General features: G+C 38.7%; 1 protein-coding gene across 1 annotated transcript in view; it reads right to left on the bottom strand.

Annotated features, from left to right (window-relative positions):
• The window catches only part of strip2 (striatin interacting protein 2), a 38,238-nt gene extending 13,509 nt beyond the window's left edge, over positions 1–24,729 (bottom strand). Inside the window, exons 1-11 of the mRNA XM_088922953.1 lie at positions 24,559–24,729; positions 19,712–19,781; positions 18,952–19,026; positions 10,535–10,669; positions 10,315–10,435; positions 7,150–7,218; positions 6,001–6,107; positions 5,411–5,538; positions 4,028–4,216; positions 1,296–1,516; positions 114–179 (exon numbers count right to left, since the gene is read on the bottom strand). Coding sequence (XP_088779079.1) covers positions 114–179; positions 1,296–1,516; positions 4,028–4,216; positions 5,411–5,538; positions 6,001–6,107; positions 7,150–7,218; positions 10,315–10,435; positions 10,535–10,669; positions 18,952–19,026; positions 19,712–19,781; positions 24,559–24,660 — 1,283 coding nt within the window. The 5' untranslated portion in view covers positions 24,661–24,729. The remainder of the gene's footprint in view (positions 1–113; positions 180–1,295; positions 1,517–4,027; positions 4,217–5,410; positions 5,539–6,000; positions 6,108–7,149; positions 7,219–10,314; positions 10,436–10,534; positions 10,670–18,951; positions 19,027–19,711; positions 19,782–24,558) is intronic.
• Between the last annotated feature and the right edge of the window lie 1,519 nt (positions 24,730–26,248).

The following is a 26,248-nucleotide window of genomic DNA, read 5'->3' as shown; positions in this document are numbered from 1 at the left end:
ACAGTGATTTAATAGCTGGATGACCCTTTGTAAGGCCCTCTTTAATATTGTCTGGCAGCAACTGCATTCTCTGACTCTGTACCTGTATCAAGATGACAGAGGTTCTCACTTACTTTCCAAGGGTGAAGCCGATGAATTTATTTCTGCTTGTTTCCAGAAAGTGTTCGATGTCTTTCTCTCTGTTTAAAAACAGAGCTTATTAGTGACTGTATAGACAGGACTTCATAGGCATTTTAATTCTATGTTCATACCTAGGACTGCCTGAAATTGATTTTACTTAATATATCATGGTATGTTACTCGGGGATAAAGGTATAAGGATTTTGTTTTTTTATGAAAATATGTTCAACAAATATCTTGCTAGTTTTCTAATACTTGGTATGTATTTCAGGAAACCTATGGTCTATTCTGTTACAGTTTTTTACAGTTTTCAATATTCTATAATTCAGGAGTCATCTACAATGAAATGGGCTCTGAAATTCAAACACATCATAAATATTTAGCACTGGGCTACAATAAGTTAGAGTTTTTTTTTATATTGTCAGTGTAACATTTTGCTGCACAACTTAGAATATTGGATGTATTCTTTTTTACCCAATTTTAGCTCATTACGTTTTTCAATTATCTTTGTGGATAATTTGAAAAACAAAACAATGATCATTAAGAGACATCTTTTCCCCTGCTGGGAACAAAACAAAAACAATGATAATTAAGAGGCATCTCTCGTCCCCTGTTGGGCACAAAAGTTAATTTCAGCAGACTTCTGATGAGACAAGAGATTGAAAAATTATTTAGTGTGTCTTAGTATTCTGAAAATGGGTAAAAAAAAGTTTGGCTTGGAAATGCTCCTCAGGGCTAAATTCTGAGAGATTTTGCTGCCTGACACTTAAAAATATTGCCTTATTGCTTTGAAAAGGTACAATGAAAGCTACACATAGGGAGTTGGAACTTCGTGCTATTAAGCCTCAGCTCTGTCTCGACAGACTGACTGGAGCGCAGGTCAGGAATCCCTCACATGCTGAAGAGGTAATCGATCAGCCGGAAGTTTTTTTTTCTCAGGTCTTTAACCATTGAGGCACTAACGAGGACTAGAAAACTTGGATGAGTCAAGGACACGGCTATAAACAAATCTCTGTTTTGGTTAAGACCAATTGCTGAGTGCTGGATATTTCAGCAAACTTTCCAACATGAAAAGATAAATCCCAACCATGTTTATACGGTATTCTCAGGGCTGCTGTGGAGTCAGCGCACAAATGGAGGGAAAACACGTGAGCCTACTGAGACACGAACACCTACCTGACTTTGGGAGCCCAGGGCAGCCCCTTTGGAAAGGACAGCCTCTCCGTTGGGGGCCGGAGGGGCGGTGGTGGGGGAGGGGGCTGGATGATGACGTCTCTGTCGAGGGGGTCCACCTCGCCCTCGATGCCGCTATCCACGTCGTCGTTGTCCTCCTCTTCGTCATTCTTGAAGGGGTCGCGCTCATTGTAGGTGTCCAGGCTGTCCTGCTTCACCAGGGGCTGCAATGTGGAAAGAAGCCACAGTCGGGAGGTAAAATCTCTTCATTTCCCACACGACAAACACTCGTCATGAAAAAGGTTAGAGTGAGGAGCCGGATCAGCGTGCGAGCTGCACAGGAACCAGTGGAGGTTAATGCCACAGTGAAAAGTAAAAATGAAAAAAAAAGAAGAAGAAACTTTTCAGCTTACTAACCCTTTTCAGATGTGTAGGAGAGTGAGGGTGTGAGCAGACTTCCTCTCCCCCTTATACACGTGAAGACAGTTCCACAGATTGAATGTTTTGAACTCTAAACTGTTCAGCATGGAATGAACTTACTCTTTTTTACCTTAACTGGTGTTTGACCGCAAAAATTATTCCCTTTTTTTTTAAAAGACCTAATAAACGTAAAGGTCTCTGCTACATTTAATGTCTGTTCATTATATTTATTCTTACACGTTTTTCATATCAGAGCTGAAACGAATGCTGTAGTACTGTAGTGAGTTTTCCAGTTGTCTCACAAACAAAAAGATGTTCTGACCGAGATGACACCCATCAAGTCTGAGGGACCTTTGAGTTGCATTAATGGTACTAACTTTATTACAAAGCACTTCCACTTTCCATAGCATATTCAATCTACCTTATGCTTTCATTAAAGAAAAACATAAAGACATGCTTCTATTTCTCAGTGTCTATTGACCTCTTTCTTTCAAAAACCTCCTTTAAAATAATATTCAGCTTCAGTGCACCACAGCTAACTAGCAGCAATGCTGTGAAAGCTCAGACAGCTAAGAAGCACATGAAAAGAATTAAAATAGCAAAGGATGCAACTTTAAAATAAAGGGTAATCAATTTGGTCTGACAGTACAGATACCTCTAAGGATTAACATACATTATTTCAACTACTAGAAAGTAGAGTGAAATATATTTTTAACTTCTGCTGCAATATAATTTAAGAAAATAGTTAATTGAGGCCATCCACTGTATGTGTGAACTTGACATAAAATCACTTATATCAATTAAAAAGTGTCAAAAATAAGAGTGCAGGTGTTAGGCATCGATGTAATGAACTCTTCCTTCACTACTGCCGCTGTTCAGCTGCATACTAAATATGAGACATCAGAATGGAGACACAATGTGCATTTTCATTTGAAAAGCATTTATGCTAATCGAAAAGCCGCGCTGTGCATTCAAAGCCTCCTTCAAAGCCAAATGTAAAGGAAATAAGAAGCTGCATGACACAATCAGCCAGCCTCTCCCATTTCTCCTGTGTGCAGGGGCCACGCAGGGGAAAAAGAGCCACACCAGTCCAAGACAAAAATGTGGGAATGTGGGAATAGACCTGTTTCTTGAGAAAGGGACTGTCGCCTTCCAAGCTATCAGTAAAGGCCATCTGCAGAAATATAAGGAAGTGCGGGTGTAACCAAGAAAAACATCAAAACCACCCTTGGAAAAAAGGCTTCCTCAGGAATACCTCCTCTGTGACATGCATGACCTGATACCATCATTTTCATGTGTAAATTCACCTGTGTGGACCAGCTCACGTACTGTATGCCTTTGAAGGTACTATCATCTCAGACAAAAGAGGCTCAGCTGTACTCTACAATGGATTACCACTGTATAGATTACCACAGAATCTTCCAGCTGTATATGCTTTACGGAATTGTTCAGTGATTGATACCAAAGTTCATTGAGATATTTAAAAGTAATTATTTCCAATTAACAGAACTGTGTGGTGTTTCACCTCTGCTTTTCAAGATGATTCAACTGTGTGATGCAATATTTAAAAAGGCATCAGTTTATTAGATCAGTGTACACAGTGGTAGGGCAGTGTGTACAGATACAGTACAGCAGTGTGACAGAGCTTTGTGTACAAATACAGCAGTGTGTATGGATACAACAGTGCGACAGAGCAGTGTGTAAAGGTACTGCACTGTGATAGAGCAGTGTGTACAGATACAGAAGTGTGTACAGATACAGCAGTGTGACAGAGCTGTGTGTACAGATACAGCACTGTCACAGAGCAGTGTGTACAGATACAGCAGTGTGACAGAGCAGTGTGTACAGATACAGCAGTGTGACAGAGAAGTGTGTACAGATACAGCACTGTCACAGAGCAATGTGTACAGATACAGCAGTGTGACAGAGCTGTGTGTACAGATACAGCACTGTCACAGAACAGTGTGTACAGATACAGCAGTGTGACAGAGCTGTGTGTACAGATACAGCAGTGTGACAGAGCAGTGTGTACATATACAGCAGTGTGACAGAGAAGTGTGTACAGATACAGCACTGTCACAGAGCAGTGTGTACAGATACAGCAGTGTGACAGAGCTGTGTGTACAGATACAGCACTGTGACAGAGCAGTGTGTACAGATACAGCACTGTGACAGAGAAGTGTGTACAGATACAGCACTGTGACAGAGCAGTGTGTACAGATACAGCAGTGTGACAGAGCTGTGTGTACTGATACAGTGGTGTGACAGAGCTGTGTGTACAGATACAGTGGTGTGGTAGGCCTCAGTCTCTTTACCCTGCGGCTGCGTCGTCCTCGCCTCTGCTGCTGCTGCTGTTCGATGAGCTCCATGGCTGAGGCGGGGGGTGAGGCGGCCCTCATGCTGCGCACCACCTTAATGCTGTCCTCGGGAAGGGCAGGCAAATGCAGCTTCTCTCGCCGCTTCACCTTCAGCTCCTGCAGCTCTTCAAACCCCCCCAGAGTGAACTGCCACACACATACACAAAGGTCCTGCTGTGAACAGAGCTATCAGAGCTGTGGACAGTCCTAACCACTGTTACCCTTACAACATGCAAGATCTTTACATGTTCTACTTGTGGTATGAGAACAGGCCTACAGAGAAGAGCTGTTGTATTGAAGAGAGGATGTGTCTGCATTTCATTGAACCATCTTCAGTCTAGACAGGGAACTGATAAGAAATATTTATACAGCATTCACTATTTATACATTCACTATTATTTCATCAAGTGTGTAACTGGTTGTACGTCCTGAGATGGAGAAACATCCTGTCCTGGTTGTAATCTTGCCTTGTGCAAATTGTTCCCAGGATAGACTCTTAGGGAGAGCCTATGACCCTGAATTGGATAAGCGGTTATGGAATTTGATGTGATGACTCCTATATAATCAGAAAACATACGGTATCATTTGTCTGACGCAAAATGGGCAGTTGTTGATAAATACACAATATGTGGAAAAATCAACATATTCATATTCAATCAATTTGATCCATTTAATTACACATAAATCTGCAGTTCATTTTAATAATTATGTTCCAGAATTGAAAATGCATTTACTTTATGTATATAGCCCAAAAATGTACATTCATGAAAAATACCGTACACTTTAAAATGCAGTACAGCACTGCTAGTTTGCATACCTAAAAATACATCACTTGCCTATTCTAAGGCATCAGCCTGTTACAGTGCTATCTTTGTTCACACTGCAAAGCAAGCCACTAATCAGAGGACAGCTGTCAGACTTTAAATAACACATCTATTGTTAATCTTGGTGTGCTTTGAAAAAACAGATGTGGTGCATAGAAACTACAAATGTGACAGATGTACTGGAAAATCATCAGGAAAACTCATTCTCTGTCTATAAGATGGATCTCAGGGGCGTATAGTATAGGGCTCTTGACCTGCTAAGGGCTTTTTTGTTATTATTGATTTGCACTTTTAGATGGAATACATTTTACAGTGTACGTAAGATGCACAGCCTGAGTGTCCTCTATGATAAACAGCCTGGCTCTTCCCAGACATCTCCACCATCTGGACTTGTTACATGTGGGCAACAGAGCAGAAGAGCAAAGATACTGCATTGCAGAGGGTCAGCTCTCCCTTCTCAGGAGAACTACCACAGAGAAACTGGACTAAGTAGAAATCCTGGAAGGATCTGACTCACCAGGACAGTTTTCCAGAGCAGCAAAAGGACTTTCTTCATAGGAAAGTGTGGAGCATTCATGCTGCAAAACTTGGTCACCATGGTAAACAGAAGAAGAGCAAATGGCTCTCCATTATACAACTGGGAACCTGCAGGGACGTGAAGAAAGGGCACACTTATGTCAAAAGACCTATAAAATAGACACACTTCCAATAAAGGCTCTAGACATCATTTTATAATATACTGTATATATTTCCATACCATATTCTAAATATTTTCAATCCAATACATACAGTACTGTAACTTTGCTCAAATTCCACAACATTTGAGGGGACAAGAGGAAACTACTGTACTTGGAAGTGCATTAAAAACCAAGAACTGGAGCACTTCTTTACATAAAGAGTTAAAGGAATATTGAACAAGTTACCCAGCTATGTTGTTGTATCCTGGCTTCTTTCAAGAAATGGCTGGATGGGATCTTGGGATCAATTAACCAATAACTACCATACAGGTTGTTGTAACTTTATGTCCTTAACTTCATTAGCCCCACTCATTAGTTCTTGAGTATCTACACACCTCAGCTCTCTTTATGTGACTATGGTTGTCCCCACCTAGTTCTGTCCTGAATGTCTCTCTGGCTGTTTTCCACTCTGGGGTTTCCTCTTCTGTCTCCCAGCGAATGATTTCCACCATGAGGTACATGATACTCAGCAGAACCCTGAGCAGCAAGTTAACAACACTAACTTCAGTAAAACTCAGATTAAAGACAGGCAGAGGAAAGAAAAAACAGGGGAAAAAATGGGGATAAGACACATAGCAACACAGCTGTAGAATGGCATTTTTTCTACTACTTCTATCTCTATAATACGAGGAGACACTGACAGACGATTCGATCTTTGCTGTATAACGAATCTCACTGGGAGAGTGCTGGCCTGACTTGAACAGGAACAGTTAATTTATGAGGAAACGCCAAGTTATGTTGCAGAAAACCCTTCAGGAAAAAAGAGCCGTGTCTTATTTTTTATAGCTTTACATGTCAGTCCATTTAATGAAGCTGCAGCAAGAATGACAAGCACAAACTATTGCTGTAACTCAGCACCACTAAATACGTATGAAAAAGAATCCAACACAGCTGCCTTTGCCTTCTAATTAAATCATGATAATGGAAACAGACAGTTTTACACACTTTACAAAAGAACCTGACATTTCTGTGACCTTTAAATACCCGTTCCATGCACTCTTATTAAGATTTGGGAAATAACACTTAGAATTTATTCGAACACAAATTGCAATGTACTGTATTTGTGTTGGCTCCAGGCAAAAATATACATACATTTGCTTAAAATTACTAAAACACTATATGATGTAACAGATTTAAAACATTAATACAAGATAAATTAATAGTTTAATTTTTAAAGATACTGCATTCTACTACTTACACACATAAGAACAGAATTCAATGTTGCTTTTTGTAATTTAAGAATCCTATACAGCCCTCTAATGTTTAATTAAAAATCATACTTATTAATTACATGACAGGGGAAATTTGAAAACACTACCACCTTGCAATATGTAACATTATAAATCCATTATAAATCCCTTGAGAGAAATAAATCCATTAAGCAATCCCAGACTTGGCTTTCATTAGCTGTTGAATGAATCTGGGGTGTGTCCATTCAGACTAGTGTCTATGAGAGAGCGAGTTCATGGTCTCAGGCCATGTGTGTGTATACTGTACACCATCATCACTGCAGCCTTACCTGAGCTCTGTGCTGTCAGCAAGAGAAATAGCTGGCTTTCTCACAGCACTGCTGCAAGCCTGGTTATTACTGGAAAACAGCAGGAAAAAAACATGAGCAAACCTTGGAAGGGGACCAATTTTTGCCGGTCATACAGAACCCTTTGGTGTTGACTCCTTTATAAAACTGGGATATCTTGCCTCTTTTCACACAAACAAATCCTAGGTAGCAGTTAGAAGAACATGGAAAATGCAGTGTGAACGAGGTGAATAAAACTACTTAATCAGAGCTGTGAACGAGGGGACAAATTCAATCATGACTCTAATGCTAACGGTGAACCATCAGCAGTTACATCTTTTGAAAGTCTGTAGTGTAAATAAATTTGAATTTTCTTTAGTAAAGCCTATTTTGTTGTAGTTTTAAAACTAAAAAGGTAACATCACTGATGTTTAGCCATCATAACTGAGATACAGCACACATCATTGGAAATATACTGCATGTACAGATTCTTTTAAAAAATAGATATTTTTATAATGTGGTTTCGCTCACTAGGACATGTGCTTCTGTGTAATTAATTCACAAAGACAGACAACCCGGGCTGTGATATCACAGCTCTAAAGGAATTAGCCCTGGCAAAACTCTCTCTTAAAAAAAAAAGACGACAGAGACTTCGAAAATATTCACAATGAAGCTGTTCTCTTGAAGCAAACAGAGCTGTAACAGTTTCCAATCTCCCTTGGAGAATGGCTATAAAAAAATTACACTTTGATGCCTGACTTTCTAAGAATACATCGCCGTGTGTGGTGCACTGCAGCTTCATTGTGCTCCTGCTGGCCTCATCTACTCTGTCCCCCTGAACATATCATGGGCAATTAAAAAGCTGTGGCATGTCTCTGCAGAGGACAGACCTTCTACAAATCCACAGGGCTCTAGGAGTGTATTTGAAGTGAATTGTGGCACACAGTCTGGAATACAAATCTGTCATGAACAATTTTAGAAACTGGTAGTTGGGGAAAGAAGTACAGTTATCTTTGGAAAAAAGATAATATTAGACAGTGGAGCAATATAAAAATCAGCTGAACAGGTCAGGGAAGCAACCAGACCATTTGAAACCAGTGAAACTTCCCTTCAAGGCTTAACCACATCAACAGCACACGCAAGGAACCCAGAAGGCAGACGTAAACAATTTAACTTTTTCACTTTGTACCTTCCACACAGCAGAACTCTCAAGGCACTGTTCAACAGAGATTCTGATTATTGATGTTGAAGTGAAAATTTCCTTCTTTGAGAGTGATGAACCAAATAATGTGAATACTGTGTTAGAGCTGTTGTACTTGTGCATGTGGAACCACTTCCTTTTAATTCTCCAGAGACTGCATGGGATCAAAGTCTCTGTTATTATTATGAGCGCTATTTAAGAAAGAAAAAATGCAGCAGAATAGTTTAAAAGATGGACTATACTTGTGCAATAAAGTTTTCAATAAATCTGGAAGTAGATGTAGTACTGTAGTTCATAGGTAGATGTAATGTACTTTTAGTTAGAAAAGAGCCACACACACTAGTATATTTAGTACCTTAGGAACAAGTCACAGGTTTATTCCACCTGAAGAAGGCTCCATGGCCAAAATGTTGTGTTTTTTTCTTCTCTTTTCAGCATGGAATAAACCTATGACTTGTTCCTTTGCAGCCTACACATGCTGATGCAGCTACCCACCTGAACTATTTAGTACCTTAGATGGTATTCCGATAAAGAATGACTTCTACTAGTCTAATATTAATTAACTAAAGGTATGTGTTAATATTTCAGCACCAGAAAGACAGAGTGACGGTTTTAACCGAGCAATATAACGTACATGGTTCCCTTGTGACACTACTAATAAATGATAACAAACAGAAGCAAGAGTAACACCAAGGTTTTCCTTCAATGGTTTCATTTCAGCAACTTCACTGGCTTTGCGAAGCTGTTTTTGGGACCCTATGGGCATATACTCAGATTTGTCCCTGTTTAGCTTAAAAAAGGTCTGCTGCATCCATATTGCAATGTTAAACTGATTGCTATAAACTGCAGATACCTCAATGAGAGTATCTGAGTGCCAACATCACAACAGTGAAACCAAAGTCCATGATGGGAAATAATTTGACCAGGATGCAATATGGTCCCAGGACAAACCCTGGTGGAACACCATCAGCGTTAAAACCGTCAAGATTTTCAAACTGGTCCTTAGTAGTCAAATCAATGCAGGGACATACCAATAATAATTAACTAAAGAGGTTTGAAGAGCTCAACAATTCAAGGTTAGACAGTAATTGAGCTGCTACCATCACTACTCCAGACTTTCTGAGAGACTATGCAAACTGCAAAAAGGGCACTAGCTGTTTAACATGTGAGAGTCCCAGCCAGTTTTTTAACACAAGTGGGATTGCAAGTAACCATTAAGCCAACTGGAAAGAGACCATGTTTCAGAGACTCATTGTTGAATTTAGTAACAATTGGACAAAGAGCTAAGAAGCTAGCTTTGTGTAGGGGCCTAGGGCACAGGAAGTAGGTTTTAACTAACAGATCAGTCATATATGTAGTATCAAAAGCTATGAAATAAGAAAAATATGACCTTGAGGAAGCAGGAGAGTGTGAAATAACTGCATTCATGTGTTACACTGTTTAGTGGAAGGAGAGAAAGCAGGGGGAAATTGAGGCTGGGTGCAAACCCAGAGTGAAATGTAGCCAGTAAACCTGCTTAACACTCTTACTCTTATGATGTGATGTTTAAGGACCAAGCAGTCAGAACCTTGGTTTAACGTTTCACAAATTACACCACAGTGTCCCCTGTGGCCATACAGAGGTTTTAGTTTGAAACCTCCAATCCAGATGAGAAGAGAACAACCTAGTGGTCCAGCACCAAAACACCACTTAGAGCAGCAAACTGTTTTTTTAAAATGAGGACTTGAATCTAAAACACATGAAGTCCCTACTCAAAGCTAGTTTCTTAGCTGTTTGTCCATCTGTTACTGTTGTTAATGAGTCTCCAAAAAGCAGTCCCCTTCCTGTTAGCTTAAAAGCTGCTGCTATCCCACTTGTCTTAAAAAAATGGCCAGGATTCCCACATATTTAACAGCTAGTGTCCTATTTTCAATTGCTTTAGCTTCATATGAAGTGCTGGTAGAATGATAGGACTGCAAGAGACTCACTCTATTTCCATGCTGAGCAGCTCCAGCAGCGCAGTGAAGGTCCCCATGTCATACAGGAGGAATATGTTGTGTCGAGACCAGTGGAGCACATCCAGCTCAGAGTCGCACTCATCAAATACACCTAGGGAACAGCAGGCACACAGTGCTGTCACATGTGAATTCAGTAATTAATAAAGAATTTTTCACATGACGCATTTTGTTTTCTGTCTACAGCACAAACCTTGTGCCAAGTACAGAATGGCTCGGGCCACTTTCAGTCTTTTATCCCGGTTTGTAACCTCCAGTGCGTCCAAGAGTCTCATCACATAGGCCTTCTGCTCTGAAAGGTCCAGTTCTGTCCACTTCTTCTGCTTCACTGGGAGAGAACAAAAGGTCCTCTCAGTAACAAATCAGGGCAAGATTTCACAAACAAGGCAAGATCAACCACATTTTAACCTCCGCCGGGAAACAAATGTGATTGGACAATAATAATACATATTATGACAGAATACATAATTATTCTATTGAGGAGACTGAACAGAAGCCCACTTAGTTCATATATGTCACATGTCTGTAAGATACATTGATACTGAAACATAACCCCACATTTAATGGTAGTAACTGAACTTTGTTTAGTACTATGTACTCACTTCAAAACAAGACACACATAGTATTTAGTATTAATTATTGAGTACATAGTATTAATTATTTATATAACACAACAGCCTCTTCCTGTCTCCCTCTACTTTAAACCTGACAGACAGATGTGGAGACCCTCAGCCCAGGAGTGCAGCAACGAAGCCAGTGAAACTCAGAAGAAACTGGCAATGACCTGAGTTTGGAGTTTTCAAATATTTCTAATAGGATTGTACTGATATAAGATGACAGTGGCAGGACAGTTTCAGTAAATGGGTATCTGGAATCCCTCTTCCATGAATGTTACCAAGACTGACCTGCCAAATTTATCTATCGGTGACCCCCCCGAAGGAAGAAAACCCCAATTTGGTTTCCTTGTGAAACACTGCAATAAGTGGAATCAATTTTGGGTATGACCAAACACAAATATCAGAACAAGGACTTCATGTTGGAGTAAACAACTATCTCTTCTACAACTGCACCTCAAGAAGAAAGATACTGTTGTGGAAATGACTTGTTTCCTCATGGTAAGATGGATCTATTTGAATTTTTGTACAGAGCTGTAAACTACATTGTCTGCAGTGTCGTAGTCTCAGCGTCCAGCCTCTTGAAAAAAGAAAAATTGGACTAAAAAAGAAACAAGAAGTGTGTTCTTACAAATATGTGGAATGTACATCACATTTAGCCAATTATATTTTTTCTATATTTTTAAAGCTTCCTGCATCTCTTTAGAGATTCAGTTTCTTATTACTCTTCAGCAATGAATGCTAATCTCCTGAACAGCTCATTCCTGGTCACTCAGGGACAATTTTGTCATTTTATTTCTAAATGGCCTCTCTCCTCTTTCTAACCTTGTTTCTTAAGCATGTATTCACTTTTCTTTGGAATATTTAACTCCAGAGTCCCCTTGCGTTTTTAGTCTGGGAGAAAAATCCCCAAATAAATGTGTTCAACCGCCAAATTGAGATTTGAGAGAATCCCACATCTGCAATAGATTTTCAATGACAAAGAACAATAAAGAATAAATCTCCTTACATTTCTGTATGTGTATGTTTGAAAGACCTTTCTATGTTCACTGCACAAAGATTTTAACTGATGGGAAACAGGTAGGCTGACTTTCAAAAAAATATTCCAGAGTAAACTGGTACTCCACTGTGCAAAAAGTAGTCACAGTCAAGAGTTCTGTCCCCTATGGGAATACTGAATGGACACCATAATCTAATGTGTACTTCATTACAGGAGCATCTTCTCCTCTGTATGATGTTTCTATGCACTTGTAACAAGACTTTGTGCACTGAACATAAGATAAGAAATAAGATCACTTTATTGGCCATATACAATTTCTTGCATTAGGAATTTGTCTTTTTGCAGCTTGATCTCCATGAGACATACAGACGGAGAGAAGCTTGGGATCAGAACGCAGGGTCAGCCATTGTACAGCACCCCTAGAGCAGCTGGGGTTAAGGGCCTTGCTCAGGAGCTCAACAGAGTAGGATTCCTCTACTGGCTGCAGGACTTGAACCAGCAACAGGCGCAGATCCTTAGTCACAGAGCCACCACTCCACCCCCTGAACATGTTACAGAAGGTGATATCACCCCCTTGAAACTTACGCAGTGCAAACATTCTGCAACCTCAAAAGAATTTCAGCCACACTGGGGTAGAGCTGAACTCATTACACGTTGTAAACTAATCTTTGAAGATTAATTTTATGCAATTTAACATTTTTAATTATTATTTTTAACAGCTGTGGAAAACTACTGTGTGTTGTCACCCAGTAGTTATCCACTTGCTCTGCACACCTCACACTAAGAGCAGAGTACCATTCTGTTACTTTACTTCTGTTATACTACTTTACTGTTTGTGTGTGAAAATCCTTTAGAGCACTAAAGTTGTAATGTTGAATCTATGTCCTTGGGGTGCCAGCAATCCTAAATCTGATCTTCAGGAGTAAACTAGGAGGTCCTGGTTAGCGCTGTCTTACAAATTATATCAGTGCTGTACAAAAAAAAAGGATTTGGTTGGGTTTATTAGAACTCCTCTTTTTCATAGTTAACATCTCTTCCTCTTAAACAATTGCTCAACTCTCTTTCAGGAGTAGGCCATTTGCAAAGCTGAGATTAACCTGAATATTTCTTATCTGGAATTGACTGTTCTTTTCTGACTGTGACCAGAAAGCACTTTTGACATTCTTTCTGTACTCAAACACAAAAATGTAATTTACCATTCTTTGCTATTTAAATCCTAAACCCAGTATACAATATATACTGTAACGCAAACATCCGACATTGCAGGTTGTGCAAGCCGGTTTACCAGCGCGGTGATGTCACTGCCCTTCCCTGTGAATAGCAGGGACCGCAGTCGTTGGGCTGACGGGAGATTTCCCTTTAGCTCAGCTGGCTGGGGCCCTGTTGAGTGATACCAGAGGCCTGGGTTCAAGTCCCCAGCGGTGGGGGGCCGGCCTGAGGCGGCAGCGGCGAGGGCGCATACCCACGTGAACCCGAGAGCGCTACAATATAAAGTTTTGGACAGCTATCAAGCAAAATGAGTTTTACTATTTTATCATGTCTGGTTGTGATATGAAGAGCATTTAATGTCCTGGAGGCTATCTCACGAGTAAAAGAGTGCTCTCCACAGACATTCAGACTGAAACCCTGCTGTTCTGTCTCAAAAATGTGCATTAAGAAAATAAGAAAGTTTGCAAACAAGTTTGCAAACAAGAAGAGGTCATTGGTTCCACTTGAAATATACAGTATGGTTTAAATAAAAGAAATGGACAAATTTCATAATGGTTGAGACCATACTATACAATGTGAACTACATATCACTGCCTCATTTTGTAATGCCTTGAAGGTTAGTCCAATTGGTTAATTGGGAAATGGTTTGGAGATCCCAAATAATACAGTTTTTCACATACTTTTAATAAAGTTTTGTTTTTTCAGAAGAATCATTTACTATAGTTGCATGCATTCATAAAAGTTTCGAACTACATTATGTTAACAAATGCTTTATCCTAATGTGGAAATGACACAGATCTTTCAGTCTGGTAACTGATTCGCTACAAGTGAGTTTTATTCTGTTCATAAGGAGTGTTCTTCCTCAAAAGGAGATTAATGCATCATGAAGGTTTCCTGGCCCTGAAAGAACCAGGGTGCCTGACAACAGAGACAGCGCCAATTGGTCTGTGAGCCATTGCTTGGGGAATCGGGATCAGTGTGAACCATCAACATCTGGATCAACCCACATTCTTAACAGCGATCTCACTCAGCAGCCTCTTTAAACGTTTTTTTTTTTAATATGCAGTCACATTTTATCAGAACCTCCTGTTACAGAATAACAGACCACAGAGAAGTTGATGTTTCCACATATTAAAAACAGTGTCATCTGTTTGCGCAGACTGAAAGCGCAGAAACAAACAACAGGCTTGGTGTGAAAGCAGAAGAGGCAGCAGCACTGTGTCAGTCAACGTTCACGTGGAATTCCAAAAGACTGGGTTTTACACCACTCCTGCAGGCTTTTAATCAGGTCAGACAGCTCTCTTTTTTTGTCTGTGGAAAGATTCATTTGCATATTCCTGAGGCAGTCTAGAACAAACAGCCGTTATGCAGAAGTCAAGTCAGGTGGGCACATATTGTACTGTCTTCCACCACATCCTGGTTAACTGTCCCAAACGGAAACAGATTAAATTGTAATCTGAGAGGTCCGGGCCTGAAAATACATGTTTGCTCAGGTATGATGTCAGACTGAGACAGGATTTGTCTGGACCAGAGAAAAAATTCATAGATAATTAATAGCCCAGTCTACAACAACAGTGGTCATCACTATGCACGCTTTGCCATTATTAAAATCCATTTCAAAATGATCTAGACTGCACTGTTCAGGAACTTCCTCACACCCCTGGTACATACACACAGGAAAGAGGATCCTGTTCCGGAGCATATTTGAACAAACCTTTTCAAGAGAATGCCCCATTAAAGCTCTGGCATATTATCAGAACTTTGCTAATCCAGACAGACTCATTTCTACGTTTGTTTTTTTTACCACAGACTTTGTTTTTACTTTCATAATCATCCTTTCACACAAACAAGCATCCATTTAATAACTGCTTTTTCCAAATCAAGGTCGCGTGGGAGCCAGAGCCTATCTGAGCAAGCAACTGACGCAAGGCAGGGACAAACATACATGTACTGTACATCTGAATTTCAACTTTTATAAGAAATGAAAACATTGTTCTTTTGCTCACACCTGAAGAAAGCTCCTCAGCCAAACCTTGTTTCCTTTCTTCTCTTATCAGCATGGAATAAACCTTTAACTTGTTCCAATGTGAAAACATACAACAGACATGACACACAGATAACATTCAGACACTACATGTACATACAAATACTTAATTTTCATAAATATTTTTTTTAAGCAGAATAAAAGTCTCGGCGTGTATAATGTGATCTCGACTGAAAAGCAAATAAATACAGATTTATTGTGATGAAGATCAGCAAAACCCCCTTTTTCGGGAACATTTCCGCTAGTTCATTTACCTTTTCTCTGTATATATTTCTCAGATACAGTATAAAAGCTGGAGATCTCCACCTTGCTTTGAACTCCAGTCTTGCATATTGTGTAAAGATGAAGCATTTTATAACAGATCTTGTTTACACCTATTAAACAGACATCCTGCTGATACGTAAACACCGCCTAGGCATAACATCTAGGTAATAAAAATCTATTTTGCTAGATTGACAGATATAGATCAACTCATGTGCATTAGCCAACAGTACATTAGGCAGAGCTAAAAAATGAAAAATAAAGTGCTTAGTGTAAATATCTGTGACACTAACTGAATGAGACATGCGATATAAGAGCCTTTTCTTGACAGAAATCCTTTTGCCAGGAATGTACAGGAATTATAATTTCATCTAAACCTATCTTGAAGGCCACTGCATTTTATAACAAATAAGCAACTAGAAAATGTTGAATAAGGCGTCACTGACACATCAGCATAAAAACATAGTGAAGGAGAATGCATGGATGGTACATCAACCCCTTTTACACCATCCCTGTAGACAAGGTCTGTAACTAGAGCAGGGAGACCACACAGATCAGAGCAGTTAGGGCAACCACTGAGATTCAATCTCTGTCTGCTGCAAGGAGAGTGGAAAAGGTTACAACCAGGAGCTTCTCATTAATCAGCACTTACCCAGCCTCCTAATGCAAGTTAAATAGTTTTGTGGGGTTTTTTTTAGTGACCACCTTATAAATGAAGTTGGGTTCTACTGTTCTACAGCTTCAGTATGCAAGGTTTCCTTTCAGAAATGGTTAAGAAAAAAGGGCTTCTTTTCAAAATAAAATAACTCCAGACTACCGGAAATGCTACTGTCAAAGCTACTTCTATTCAACACAATCGTTAGCTGGGAAGTATAAGTAATGAGCACCTGTCAATATAAAATGTGCTGACTACAAATGGAATCTGGATGCCAGGTAATCGCTAGTGATCAAAAGTTAACTGCTCCTGAAAAATCCCATCAGACTTCAGACTCACAATTAAAGAAGTAAAAGTAAAGAAGTGTCTGACAATGATATGTCTGATTAGCTGCCTTCACCACTTTCATTAATGAAGTGAACAAAGGAATTTAGACTTCTGTGCTAACAAGAAGGGAAAAATGCAAAAAATGTAACAAAGATGAATGTTAAATGCTGTTCACCATAAATCTCATTGTCAAACCAGACTTCACAATCTAACTTAGCAGGACAGGGACTGAAATATTGTAAAGTGAAGTTCATACGTCGCCACACTCTATGACTGAGAGCAATGCTTGATTTGCTTCAAACACTTACTGCTTTTTAATACACATCACCCTGAGCACAGACAATATATCAAGATAGGGCAGTTGAAATGTGATAATTCTAAGATTTGTTTTCTGACTATTTTGATCATTATATTTTAACTTGGGTAAATTTAAATCTTAGTAAGTTTAACAATACTGAATCCAGTGCATTTCTACGAAACAATATACACTGAAGATCAAAGAATGCATTAAAATCACCGCATGATGTCTCCTTCTAATGGTCTAAAAACAGCAAGCCTCCATCTAATCAAATAATAACGGCAAGCAGAAATAGATTACTGTTATAATGAGTGCATAATAACACTAAGCTCAAGGTTCATGTTTCAGTGGCAGCTTTTAAAAATCGCTGAAAATTAGTGGCCTGGTGGCGCAGTTGTTAGAGCTGGGACCCTGGATTTAATTCCGGGGCTGCTATCTGCATGGAGTTTGCATGTTCTCCCCACTTTTGTATTGATTTCCTCATTGGCTCCTGGGAGAATTGAACCTGGTATAAGTATGACTGTGTGTGTCTGTGTCTGTATGTGCCCTGCGATTGGCTGGTGTCCTGTCCAGGGTGTATCCTGTCTTGTACCCATTGCTTGCCAGGGCAGCCTCCTGCTCCCCGGTTAACTTGTATTAAATAGAGTGGTCAGAAAATGGGTGAACGCCAATCAGTCAGGTCATGTATTCAAAACTAGTGCTTACTAGCTTAGGTAGAGTGCCCATTGGACCCTGTGAGAGGGCGAGTTGTGTCCTTATAGTTATTACTGTTGAAGTCATTTTATGCCAGAAATGTTATTTGTTCTTTTCCAAAAATGTTTATTATATTTTTCTTTTGCTTGGAACCACCTCCATCTTATGCTTATGCTACCTTTATTACATGCATTTATTACAATTACTACCTTTATTACATGCATATACATTTAATATATATATATATATCACACCCCTATATAATGGCAATAACACAGGGATTCCCAGTCCTGGTCCTGGAGACCAACACACACCACAACTGAACTGATGTCAACTGGACTGATGTCAAGCTCTGGGCAGAATTACAGACTGAAGGAGGAAGCTGACTTCGATGTTGATTCCCTGCTCACACATGCTGGAGAGTTAAAAATGTTTAAAGTGTAATCAACAGCTTTGTTCTGTCCAAGTTCCTCTGTTGATAAGATGGCGTTTTAATAGACAAATTTCCATCAAACAATGTTGCAGATCCATCACTTAGGTAATGTGGTATTGAGTCCACCATAGTCTGAGAACAAACATATTTTTTCAAAAGTATGGAAAGTAGTTAATTGGCTGAGAGTGGACCAACCCTGGTGTTTCTAACCTTACCACCCCAGTCTGGCACTTAACCCCAGCTGTTCCACTCTCCTGTTCCCACTGGCAGATCCTGTTTGACCAGGGATAGAAAAGCAAAACCTATGATTTTATGATTCCTTGACACAGAAATTCTCAGCGTAGTGACAAATTTGACTTCTCAGTCTTGTTGAATAATCTTATGTTTGTCTCAAATGAGACTTTACCAATCTATTCCAGAAGCAGTAGACAACCTTTGTTGTCTGCAATCCTCTTTCATAACAAGCAATCAGATGACACTATAACCTGTTTATGTGAATATGCACACATTTATTTTGATCTCTGGAGAGTTTAATATGCTACTGTATGTTCAAAGATCAACACCCCAGATCTCTCTGCTCTGCTATACCAATTGAACATGATGTACACATTCTGCGTGTTGACATTATGTGATGTCTATCAAACTCATTTTCTCTTTTTCAGCACCAAACAAATTAATCTAAGGTCTCTTGTTTTCCACTTGGATTTACCATTAACAGAATGGATTAAATGTCCCTTTGCTGGTGCAAATATGAAAGAAATGTGTAAGTATTATAAAATTAAAAATAGTTTTAGATGTTATTGGAATTATTATATAAAAATAGGAGAAAGCATTATAGAACTGTGGTCAGTTGTTTTGTAAGCTATCCCCTGGTAGTATGTCAGAAAAGCAGCCTAAGATTACTGTATTTACATTGAATATAGAGGATAAGATGAAGGCCAATGCGCCAATTTGGATAATCTTCTTGGATTCATCAGAACAGTAAAAAAATACCAGTTCAAAATTCTTCTTTCTGAACAAGACATCTACGATTACAAAGAACACCTGACACTAAAGCAACTTCCAAAGAGGTATACCTTGGCTCCGGAAATCTTCCTCAAAGCAGTCTCTGTTCAAAGCGAACTCAGGTTCTTCGGTGTAACTGTAGAGTTCTGTCAACAACAGACGGAAAAAATAACACTGTCAATGATAGATGGCTGTTTGAAAAAAGAAACTCTGGACGTGGACACAACTGAGTGGCAAGTGGTCATTACGTCAACATGTACTGCTAGAACAGTACGTGTAAGTACTCTATTTACATCAGTCAGGTGTATTTTATATTATTCTTCACATAAGAACTTGACATTCTTGATAATTTCTGGCTACATTCCTTCATTAAAATAATACTGCGCTTTAATGTGCTTACACAAAACTTGGTTGGTTAAGAGGAAAAAAAAATACAAAGTGGGGGAATTATAAACTTGATAATAAATTACATAATCACCAGGATCATTCTGACTCCTATAAAAGTGCATTTAAAAGTCAAATGCATGAAAAAAAGCCTTTTTATTTGCATTAAAAACGAATTCCTTTGATTTTCTTGCTCGATTGCACAATGATTATAGGCACACGCATTGCCATTTGATAATAATGTGCCTTGGAATTAAACCTCAGAAGTGCAGAAGCAGATAAAAATAGCTTTTGCATTCAGCCTGGAACTTGAGCATGTAATTGACGTGAACTTCAAGGGCAGAAGCATTCACCGGGAACAAAGAGTCAGCAAGTAGAAGACAGACTCAGGGCTGAGAGGTATTATCAACAAAATGCCAAGAGCAGATGATACCTAACTCATCTCACCTGAAAGTTCAGCCATGAGGGTGTCAGAATCCCCATATTCAAACTCCAGGTTAGGAGATTCCATGGAGCCCTGAAACACAACATTTGGCAACAGAGTTCATGAAACAGGACAAGAGTTCATCATACACCCAGTTTAAAAATAAGCTTTACATGCTTTTTTAAATTTCTAATTTGTCTTCCACCCTTTGTTTTTACAATTCCTATAGACAGGACAAAGATTTAATTCTGTTTTTCTTTTGGCGTATTATGTCTGCTTCAGCAGGTAATGTGCTTAAAATGCACAGGAGCCAACATGCCCCAGATTCTAAGTAAATTAATAATGGTTTCCAGGAAGTATTCATCATAAGCAATCTGACATTTCATTTAACCATTGGTTAGACTGGGTACACAGCCACTAACAGTCTTTCATAGCACATTTGTGAAAAGCAGGTACCCCAAGGATGTTTTTTATTAACCAGATAAATACAGAATGTTTCAATGAAGAACATTTACTCTCCAAACTGAGGCACTCAGACCTTTTTGAGCACCAAACCTGCCTTTCTTTGGAGCAGGAATATAAAAACAGCTCCAAGCAAACTTTGGTTTCTTTCCACAATCAGCTTTAAATTAAAATAAAACAAGCTCCTTTTTTTCTTTTCTTTTTGCATTTAAACATAGCACATTGTAATGTATTTTTTTTCCAAAACACCTAATAAGCAATATCCTATTGACTCGGAATTAACTTTATCGATTCTAAATTATTTTTTATCATTGACATAAGAAACAAACAGCTTCTATAATATAACTAACCCAACCTACAGTAAATGCATCTACATCTCATAGCAGATGCATTTGGGTACTTGCATAAACCAATACTTCACACAGCAAAAACAAAAGCTCAAAGTGAAAATGTCTAAGGTGGCAGGAGAACCTATTACTTTTAAGTCTGCAGAACTGGTCCTAGCAACACAACTGGTCCCCCTAAAGGAGCAGTGAAAAAGTAAATACAGGTACAAATTCAGGAATACCTTCTTTGTTCTATAGCACTGTGCTAAATAAACTAATCTGTGCCAGGTATAACTTCTTAATTATTAACAATGTCTGAAAACAGAAATCCAGCATCAGCAGAATGATGGGGAGAATAATCTCTAGACAAAGGACACTTATTAGCTCTGAGTTGAAGGATCAACACTCAGGAATTTCCAATGTAATAAAACACTTCATTTACATTTTGCAGAATGACAGCTAGCCTAGTGCTAACTGAGAAGGGCTAAGCTAAGTGAACACAGAGGTTTTCTATTTATTTCCCTTAGAAGTTGAACTGTGATGAGACACATACTGTAAGAGCTCTGAAGAACAGCAGTGCTTCATCTCAAAGGTTTGATAAGCCATACACTAAAAAAAATGAGCCAATCTTCTTTAGAAAACAGAAATACCTTTTGTACAAAATGTATTGATATACATACTGCATGCTCATGTATTCTGGACAGTATGGCATGAAAGTACAACCAAGAACAGGAGACACTTCTACTCTACTCACTCACTTCTACTCAAAGGATTGTGGGAGTAAGGAACAAGCTGCAAGCTGGTTTTGAGGGCAACATTCTGGCTTCTTTCAACAAATGGCTGGATGAGATCCTTGGATCACTTAACTACCAACTACCATGGGCTGTATGGACCACATTGCCTCCTCATAAGACTGTAAACATTCTTATGTTCTTGTGGATGTAAAGAAGGCTCCTAGTACACAACACATAAATCCATTTCATATTTCACTCTTCAGGGACTTTTATAATCTTGTTCCGATGGAAAGAGGAAACAAGTATCTAACAATAAATGCCACTGTAATACTGTAAACACCAGACCAAGTAACAATATCATTGCACCTCTTTGTGTTCATGTACTTAATTTAAGTTAATGCACATGAAATATCAAGAAACAGGTGTTGGCTAACAGAAAAGTACTTACATAATCTAAAAACCTAAATGGTTCAACAGGAGTCTTACTGCCATCAATGAAACTCATTTTAAATTAATTTGTCAACAACAGTGGACAGTCGAGATTTCAGAAGACAACGAAACCTCATGATATTTCATGACTCATTGAAACAGTTACTGCATGATAAGAGAAATCCTTAGATTATAGTTTACTAGATTGTCTGCTTCGTGTAAATGACTTTTCATTGAAAAAAACATTTAATCCAAAGAGACGTTCCAGTGTTGTTCTGAAAATGCATATTTCTGAAATCTCCCATTTCTTTACTTTACTGAATTGAACATATTTTGACAAGATGTCTTCCTTTTTGGGGAGGATTACATAGTGGTAAAGATGCAGTGAAGGATTTGGTTCCTTAAAATCATCACCGGCTCAGCACAGTTTTCACAGAAGAATATAAATATCTCTGAATTAGGTTTCCCTTCTCTCAGATATGTGTGTCTTAAATTGATCTCTACTCCTTAAGAATGTGTTTCACAAAAAAACAATCATACTGCACACTGCAAAGCCTTCTTTACGAAAATCTGGGAATTAAGGTCACTATTACTTATTCTACTGTATATAACAAATAACAATGCCAATTACAGTAATAAAATAAGATGAATCACATGAAAAGAATATAACAACATTAGCTCCTTGTTGTAACAGGACACATGCTTACCACAGAAAATTACCTCAATTCATAATGAGATCAGTTCTCTTTATACATTCTGAAATCAGTGCACCTAAGATTTTTTTCTTTTTGTTCTCTGAGAATATAAAATGATCTATTAAAAAAGGTAAGTTTTACAGTTTTCGCAGAAGCCAATTAACCTACAACCAAGGCTTTGGACTGTGTGAGGAAACCAGAGCACCCAGAGCAAACATGGGTGAACATGCAAACTCCACACATATACCACCCCTGATCTGGAATTGAACCCAGAACCCCAGCGCGACGAGGCAACAATGCTAACCACAGCCCCTCTCCATTACAAATATATTTTATAATTCATTGCAGATCTATAGTGTATAATAGCCCTGTAATTTAACTGTGTATATATGTTGCTCTGTAGACTAAAGGATGTAATACAGTAGATGTGAAAGAACACAAATGCTTAATAAGACCACCATTAAAAAGTCTATTTTATTTCTTCCTTTCATAACCACCAAAGAGTTGTTTTTTACCCCTGTACACTATAAATATAAACCAGAGATACAAGAACTGTAAAATGCTTTGTCACTTTTGTTTGAAATTTACAATTGCATATTTCATACTCTCTAAGAATATTAGAAACGGCTAAAAATCCTTAGAAAATAAGCATCCTTGCTTGTATCTCCAAAACCAAGAAAAGATTACAAAAACTTGCCATTAAATTAGGCTCTTTAAACAGACAAACACATAAATGAGGGTATTATGAACAGAAACAAGAAACTCCTTTTTCTTAATGGAACACAGAGGGACTGGAGACCCCTTTCAAGCAGTCAAACACAGAGTCACTTTAGTCACTTTAATATGGCTCTCTCACATAGTCTGCTGTCAAGTTACTGATAACACAGCTGTTCAAAAACATTTCCTTCCTCAGAGCTAGAGAACTCCACATCTGTGTGCATCTAAAGAGGTTTCTTCAAATAAAGTCCCAATATTTCTGATTCGAGAGGGTAAGATTAAAAAATTGGTCACGGAGAATACTAAGAATGAAAATCCTATTTCTGCAGGAGAAGAAGGTAAAATTTGGTTAGATAACGTATTACTTAAAAACTTGCTTTAGTGTAGAAATGCAGTGGAAAATGTCTTCGATCATTGGTTAAAATGCAGGCGAATGGCGAAAACAAATGAAAATTTCAGATTCATCTGTCTACACTAAAAGCACTATGAGACAGTTAATAAAAGAAAGATATGGAACATGAAAGTATTGCCCTTGAGTGTTTACCTTTCATCAGACAGCATCTTCTCTTCATTGTGACAGAAATGTGAGACTAGAGGGACACAGAGCTCCCATTTCTCAAATATTTGTTTATGCTAAAACAGTACGAATAAATTGGTATAATTACAAAACAAAATGTCTCCCTTTGCACTTTAATGTTTTAAATAACTGGATGGTTTAAATGGTCTAATTTTATTCAACACTGATTTTGCTCACATTTTTAATGACAGAATGAATAAACACTTCACACATTTAAACAGCTTAACGGATATTGTACACTACAGAAATTAATCTTTAAATGGGAATATTGAAAGGTAGGCTATATGGAATCTCTTAACTGAGGTTATGTAATACCAGTTTCCAAAAACTGTATGTAGCAAACGTGTTCACATTTGATTAACAAGATAATGTTTTTAGATAATGATAGTATAATATATATATATCCCAACTCAGTACTGTCGCTCTCGCATGCTTTTTTCCTGTCTTGATGCTTTTTTCTTGATGCTTATTTGTAACGGCGGAATGCCATTCCGAGAAAAAAAAACAGATCAGAATTATTGATAAATGTGATTGTTCTGATTAAATTTAAATCAGTGATTTTCTTTTAAATCTTTTACATTTTACAATAATTTCATTGCATATATCTTAAATGTAGAAAGAGTGCCCTGCCTTTCAAAATTAATCAATTAATACGGGAATAAGTTTAACAAGTCCTCAGCTCTACAATCCATACCATCATTCTGCTTGATACCGCCACGCTGCCAGCTACAAAATTATCCCAGACACTGCCATCAAATTACATTTGTGTGCCCGCACATTCACACATGTATTTTTAGCAGTAGTCTGAGCTGTCACAACATATCAACTCAGATTAAGCACGCTTTCCAAAGAGGTAGGGCACGCAAAAACTATCGGGCACACACAGTACCTTCTACACAGACAGACTCTAGTTCATTCATCGGCTCCTACCTCCGATTCTTTCCTCTGGTTCTTGAATAGTTCTCTCACTTTCGGAAGGGGCTTCTGTTTGCCGCTGTTATTATTAGATCCCTCCATTTCGGCACCCTGCATCTGTCCCTGGCCCCTCTCTGTCCTCACAGCTGCTCACCTACTGCCTCCAGTTACTCGAATCTGTCACATTGGAGCTGGCTGGGGGATTCCGAGTTCAGGAAATCCGTCCCCCCTGGGCTGATTGGTCAGGCTGTCCCACTGTAGGCAGTGGCTTACGGCAGATGGGGCTGGAAGTGGTCGGCCGGCCTGTCAGCGATAAAATACAAGGTTGAGGAGCTGTGTTTGCTTGGAGGGCGGGCGTGGGATTCCTCAGCACGCATACCTCGGGCAGGCAGCAGTTGTGAGTTGGGATGGATGTCAGTCGCAATCTGCACGATGAAGTGAGAGAACTTGAGCGGCGTTGTGTCAAAATGGTATATTTGCATGGAAGACGAAATATTTTAATTAAAAATAGGAAGACCTCATTCGACAGTCCATTACTACACATCTTAAGATGACTTCAGCACTATAAGCTCTTAGACAGTTTGATACAAGACCTTTTAAAGACGTGGTTTCATTTTCCTAAGCAGGGCTAAGTGTTAAACCAACGTAAACTGTCGAAGAAGCGAAGTACGTAAACTGTCCTAAGTCGCTGCCTTTTGCGCTTTGAACAACAAGACACAAAGTCGCCTGTGGAGAACACGAAATGCAATTTATTGAGGTACAGACACGTATTTTCAGTAAATTTGATTCCGATAATGAAAACGCTAAATCTACTGTACAGAAGCACCACCAATGGCTATAATATTTTGTACAGTATTTCAGTGCATATGAACATTCTGTACTTCAGTGGAAAAAAAAAGGTCTCCTATCAATTGAATAAGAAACTTGTTTTTTCATGACTTGCATGAGATTTCTGTCATCTTTCATTACGCACGTCTATGAGTTACGTTTTAACTGATCACCCGATCATAAAATCAAGGACCAAAAACATACAAGGTCACTGAAACTGTTACACTGCTGTTGTTATAAAGGTTTGTTCCAATACAACGTGAATAGATCATATGGATAATTTAGTTTACTGAAATCCCGCATAAATCTAAATCTGCATATCCAATAATTATGACAATGAGATACTTAGAGATTAGAGAAGCGTGAGGGAAAACTAATGCTAATCCTGTATCCACTTCACACAATTTCATGTAAGTGGGTTTAAATATTTTGATTAACCTTACTTGTTCTAATGCTGTATCACTGGTGTTCTAACTATGCCTATAATGGCATTGATAATTACAAAGAGCCGATATGCATAACTGTAGCATTCAAGTACACTTCTTGCAGAGATAGATAATGAGCATGGTCCTCTCTTGTTTATTGATGTACATCAGCAGAGATCCATTAGCACTCATGCTAATGTTCTTAAACCTACATAGAGCACTGGATTAAATCCCACTGTGTCAACAGGATTTTAGTGCTGTTCTTACCAGTCAGTTTCTGATGGTCTCCCTTGATTCTGATTGGCTTTTTGTGCTGCAGCTACACAGTAGTCCCTCAAGGATTTGAAGTTACTCTCACTTTGTCTGCACTATAAATGCCAGCTCTGTTTTTTACATTATTGATTTTCAGTACCTTTGTTGTATATTGGCCTCCAGTAGGCACTGTAAGAAAA

The sequence above is a fragment of the Atractosteus spatula genome, chromosome 8, assembly GCF_055471065.1.
Source record: "Atractosteus spatula isolate fAtrSpa1 chromosome 8, fAtrSpa1.hap1, whole genome shotgun sequence".
In the NCBI taxonomy this organism is placed as follows: Eukaryota; Metazoa; Chordata; class Actinopteri; order Semionotiformes; family Lepisosteidae; genus Atractosteus; species Atractosteus spatula.
The sequence above is the reverse complement of the archived record's forward strand: the minus strand, read 5'-3'. Positions and strand labels throughout refer to the sequence as shown.